At 38.0% G+C, this 6,031-nt stretch overlaps 1 protein-coding gene across 1 annotated transcript in view; it reads right to left on the reverse strand.

The window, feature by feature from the left end:
- Positions 1-5,746, reverse strand: part of LOC113629270 (EGF-like and EMI domain-containing protein 1) — a 460,637-nt gene extending 454,891 nt beyond the window's left edge. Inside the window, 5 exon segments of the mRNA XM_027123709.1 lie at positions 708-812; positions 2,351-2,460; positions 4,809-4,850; positions 4,852-4,941; positions 5,697-5,746. Coding sequence (XP_026979510.1) covers positions 708-812; positions 2,351-2,460; positions 4,809-4,850; positions 4,852-4,941; positions 5,697-5,746 — 397 coding nt within the window.
- Between the last annotated feature and the right edge of the window lie 285 nt (positions 5,747-6,031).

Here is a 6,031-nt window from a genome sequence, read left to right on the forward strand (position 1 = left end):
ATAAATGCAGATGCATTCACATTCTCTGGAGACTAGAATCAGATGATCAAGTCAAAACAAATCCTTTTTGAAAGCACCCAATCTCATAGCAGATACAGTAAAAGATAAATCATTGGCCATTTTGAAAATTTCCTGCACAAGAAACGTGTTAAATGCACATGTCCTGAATTGACAGTTGATTAAGCTCCAACCTTAAAAACTAGGTTACCGAGTTTTGAAACTTTGAGAATAATGCAAGTGTCAGGTTTTTCATGCTTTTTTTAAAGCACTGAACACAAAAGTAGTAAATATCACATCACACTGAATTCATCTTAATCTCCACTTTGTTCATTCACAAACCACATAAATCTCACAGAAGAATACTGTACCAGCACTTCCAAACCATGGCTCCATTAAAGATTTAACATCTGAGGTCAGAAAGAGGTTTTCTTATTAAGCTGCCATTTCCTTTACAAAATAGACTGTTTTGTACTTACTGCTACCCTTTGAACTCTTATAGTGAATAATTAAAACTAAACTGCAAAGCATAATTTGCGATGCCGAGTACACTGTAGATTGTGGGGTTTTGCTTAGTGGCTCATTTAAAATGCTCACCAATCCCCAGAGGGATAACCCTGCCATTAGTCTGAATTGACAAAGTTGGCTGGCCCCTAAAAGCAAGGCAGACAGCTCCAAATCATAATAAAATGGTCTCGCTGGCGACTCACCGTATTGACAGCGGGGTCCCTGAAAACCCTCGGAACACTGGCACTGCCGGACTTCACCCTCTGAGCATCTCTCCCCATGGAAACAAGTCCCCACTGCAGAGACAGCTAAAAGGAAGGTACACAAGAAGGCCAGGGAGGACAGAGTTGAGGGAAAGAAAGAAAATCCTCAAGGTAAGCACCAAGTTGCTAATATAGATACAATCTAGAAATTTCCACCAGCTCTTCCATAGCCCCTCTACAGAAAACAGTGTTTTCATTACACATTAAGGCCTTGCTGTCTAAAGCCTTGCAGAACTCTGTACGTGGTAACATCTGCATCACCTTGAAGCTTGTAGAAATGCCCCACCCTGGACCTAGTGAAAAAGAATCCACATCTTAACAAGCTGATCCTTATTCACATTCGAGTTTGGGTAGTAATAGCCTATAAGGGAAAAGAATCTAAAAAAGAGTGGCTATATGTATATGTATAACTGATTCACTTTGCTGTACACCTGAAACCAACACAACATTGTAAATCAACTACACTCCAATAAAAATTAAAGAAAAAAAAAGGAGTGGAATTAATAATAAAGGAACTCCATGGAGAAGATGACTGTGTAGCCCAAACAATCTAAAAAACAAGCAAGAAATACGAATACTTACCAGAGGCAAAGGACTGTGCTAGGTGTCATACAACAATATAAAGAATTCATCTCACAGTCATTAATTTCCAGGAGTCTATAATACAGTTGAGAGGACATCGTGGGCAGATGTATTCACTGAGTTTAAGCCAACCAGCTGCAGTGGCCTAGCACTGCGTGCAAACACAGTGACCCCCTCAACCCTAGGCCTGCTTACTATGGGAAGCCGGAGGCAACTTCACTGAGACAGTTCGAGAGAAGAAAGCACGGTGGGGAGGGAAGCAGGCTGCCAACAAACTCCCGCAGGTGCAGGATAACAGGAGAGATGAATTGCTGTGCTGTGGTCTGCACTGACTGCAACACACTGAAGCGTTTTAAGTGACTTCACAATAACCATAAACACATAGGTAAAGGAGTCGCTAAACAGAGCCATTTCTCCTGGCGTGAATGAACTATGTAATGCCACTAGTTCTGCTGCTTGAGGGCTGTCAAATATACTCCAAAGGTTCTGCAGTACCCTCAACCAGAGGTTTGTAAAAGGACTGCATGCCTCATCTTAAAAAGTAAACTGCCTCCCGAGTTCTGCAATTAATCATGACAAGCACACGTCAAGAAATCCCATTTAGATTTCATACAGTGATTTCCCTCCGGACTTTTGAATCAGCTGTGGATTACAAATTTGATGATATGGGAAAGGGGCGAACAGAAAAGGGAGATGGAAGCTTACAAGGTGTAACCCGTCTGGCTTTAAACAAACTGTCTTTTACATAAAGAGACAGAATATAAAGCAGCAGTTCTATGGGTCCTGAATTCTGACCTATCATTAGCAGCGCTTAACAGAAAGACTCTTTGTGCATTTCTGCACATGTCATGTGTGCATTTTCAGTCCAAAGAGATGCTCTGAATCTGTGGTGATTCTAAAGATGCCTAAAACTTGACAGGCATGATATGATTGAAGCCCAAAACAGAGTGAAACCACTACTTCTAGTGACAGAGAGTTAGACAGGAAGAATTATAACTTACAGCATAGACAGTCAGGTTCATTGTCCTGCCAGCTCCAACCAGGGCAGCGCCTGTAGATGGTCTGCCGCTCCATGCTGTATGACTGTCTGTAGATGGTGTAGTACCAGGTCCTAAGAAATAGGAATCTAGGTCAGTAATGCTTCCTCTTCAGGCCAAAGCTGTCACTTTAAACTCACTAAAAAATTCTCCCTGCAATCCAAATCCTGCCATTTATACACATACACAAAAATATATTATCTGTATACATTATACATGCACTCACGTGCATGCACACACACACACACTAAATATATAACCAAGATTCAATATAGGTATAGGTTATTGAAAATTAAGAGGGGGCTCCAGTCCTGCAGCATAAACTTACCTAAGGGTCACTGAAGCTATCAAAAATGGAACCCAAAATTATGAAGAGAATAATGAAATCCTGGAGGATAATAAGGCACATGCTTTTCAATTTGACCGTGAAGGCCCCTCATGTATTGGTCTCGTGATAGTGTGCATTCTCAACAGTGGGGACATCACCCACAAGTGGGGGGACAATTGGTACTTGGGTAGGAGCGGTGAAAAATAATCTTTAATACAATGGTCTGTGGTCCTACAAACCAGCAGAGTTCACAAACAGAAACAAAGTATATCTGTGGTATTAAAACTTCATGGGGGAGGGGGACGATTACTAAAATTTAAAAAAAAGTTTACAAAGGTTCCTTAGGGGGGCAATAATGAACAAAAATTGAAAATACTATACCATTAACTATTTGTGCTGACCTCTTAATAGACCATAATACCAGACATCTCTAAACTGGTTTACGTCCTTTCTATCAAATTGATGTCATATTTGCTCTTTATCCCCAAAGTATTATATTCTCTTCCTTTCACATACCTATCCTCATATCCCCAGCCCAAATCCCCTTCATATCCAAAACCATTTTCAAGTTTCACTTCCTCTAACTTCTCTTTCCCCATCATGTCAATGTATATTGTTCTTTCTCTTCTCTCAAAAATAGGATTTAATGTCAATTTTTATGACACAATTATTCACCATCTTGAAGTGTCACCTAATATTTTGGAGGTGCATCTCTTCAACAGGGATATAAGTGTAGGTTTGCAAACTTACATACAAACAAAAGGGATATTAGTTTGGCAAAAATGTCAAACATCTTTTAACACTGCCTCAACTCCAAACTCAGTTTCATAAATACTTGCTGAATAAACGGATGTATGAAACTATTAAGCTCTTGAAAATAAATAAAACATGTTTTACTTATTCATGTTTGCTTTCCCAAGTCTGAACGTCTATATGGTAGTGGACTTTCTTTGGTTCAGTGTAATATCAACAATGATTAAACCTCATGGGATGAGTACCAAAAAATCTAAATGAAAAGCTATTTTCAAAAACAGGTACTCTAATTACCTACTATGTACCAAGCATTGTGCCACAGGTGTTAAATATGTTTTCAGTTAATCCTCGTAATATCCATGTGTGGTATTATTTTTCCAACTTTACAGACTAAGGCACAGAGAAATGTAGGAACTTCTACCAGTGCCACACAGCCAGTAAAAGCCTGAAGCTTTTTCTGATTTAAATTTAATTTAAAGGTCCTGAGTATAGACCAAAAAAAGACTATGTATCTGAAGATGAAAAATACACACATAAAATGTATATGTAAATATCCATAATTATAAATGATTTAATCTTATTTTACTTAGTCCTATATTATCAGTGTTCTGCCATTTCTACACAATGGCAAACCCAGTTATTTACAAATGCCCTCAACTTTCTTTTAGTAATCGTAGTAGTAGTAATAATAAGAAGAATAAATTCATTAATCTAAAGCCACACTTTTTTTAACTTTGTTTCCTGATTTCATTTTACAAGTTTTAATGTGTAAAACCTGAACACATTAGCAGCTATTTGTGTTAAGAGGTACTTAGATATTTTATAAAATTATTTTAAAACTTTTTTTAAAAAGTCCCTATGAAGGCTTCACGCACAGAAAGTGCATACAGCCCAGTTAATCCTAATTCAAACGCCATAATAAAGTTAAAGAAGCTCTAGGTTTCAAAGTGTTACAAGAGAACCAAGGGCAGATGAGACGGTTCACAGTCATAGATGCCCAAATCCAAGTCATGCTAAATTTAGCAAACCAACACAATATTCCTTGTTTCTCTCAAGCTTCTGATCTCCAGCTTTCAAAAGTTTATCATGTCAAGAGGTAAAATTAGTGGCATCGAACCCCAAATAGCTCACACATAAAACGAGGCATGAACTAAAGTAATAATATAGCCTGTTTCTGAAGGAAAATATATCACTTTGAAAGTTCCTGGTGGGCATAGGTTACACTCGTTTACTTAATTATGTAGTTATTTTCTAAAATTTATTGGATGAAATCTTTAGATGCCGTTGAGGCTTTGGCTTTGATCTTCAGGAATCAAAAGGACATAGCAGGAGCACCCTCACCTTCTTTCATAACTCACACACCACCATGGGCCACTGCAGCCGTTTCCAGATCTTGATGGTGAGCGTGAATGCTTGGACACACGGGTGTGGTAGCCCCACCACAGTCAGCTGCTGTTCTTCGCAAACATTTGGCCTTGAAAAAAAAAAGAATACAAATGTAATAAAAATAGATTACTTCTTTATGTTTTATTTATGAATCATTTGCTCCTTCATTTTCCACAAAAAGCTTGTGGTGACTTACATAAAGTAGGAGAGAAAAATACGGGCAAGGTAAAAAAAAAAAAATGCAGGCCCAGGAAAAAGAAAAATCAGAGTAGATTTTAAAAACAAGGAAAAATTTAGAAGACACATATAAAAGTCATAAGTTCTCATGTGCTTGAGAAAATTGAGCTGCAAATTAAGTTCTGATCTCTTTGGTAACCAAAATATGTGAAGAAACACAATTGCAGGATTCCCAATACCCATGAAGAAAAAAGGCAGGCTGATTCATCAGAAGGAGTTAAATTTTTCCTGGAAATTATTCCTGAACAATATCTCCATCGACATGTTTAGTTAATTCAGGTTCACCCATAATGCTCACTTAAACACAAATACTTTTCAACCAGCACCATTATATCAATATTTCCTTATAGAAAGTTTATACAAATTTACAGGATTTTAGATATATTATCTTTAATTTTTAAATGTGTAGAGCTAGATAACACTCATCACCTGGACTGTCAGAATTAAATTCTTTTGTCATCTGAGGAATGCTTTACTTAGTGATGAATGATTTACTAGTCCATACCAATTGCTTTGCTTTTGAAAACAGCACTAATTATAAAGCCATCTGGCCCAAACACTCACACTTTTCATGCATTCAAAATCACCTGCATGCCATACACTGACCTCCCTAGGGTCAGACTTTGACGTTCTTTTTTCGCTATCAGGAAACTCATAGTCTAGTTGAACTCTCCATATTCATAATCTGCTGAAAATAGAAATGCTTTCTGATTCAGGATTCTAGTCTGTCGCTAAACAACCGTGTGAACCTGTCCAGTGTTAACACTGATAAAAACAGCTAATAGCGATTCCTGCACTGAAATCACGCACCTCACCCTCCACAGCTGCAGTCCGTTTTTGTGATCACTTCTTTCTGAGGGTCTGACTAAACCTCACCCTCCGATTTCACTTACAGTCCAATCCTCACTTCCAGATATATTTCTGAAAGGTAATTTTTTTGG

The sequence above is a fragment of the Aethalodelphis obliquidens genome, unplaced genomic scaffold (assembly GCF_003676395.1).
Source record: "Aethalodelphis obliquidens isolate GAN/ISIS:26980383/991018 unplaced genomic scaffold, ASM367639v1 scaffold1, whole genome shotgun sequence".
NCBI classification, from domain to species: Eukaryota; Metazoa; Chordata; class Mammalia; order Artiodactyla; family Delphinidae; genus Aethalodelphis; species Aethalodelphis obliquidens.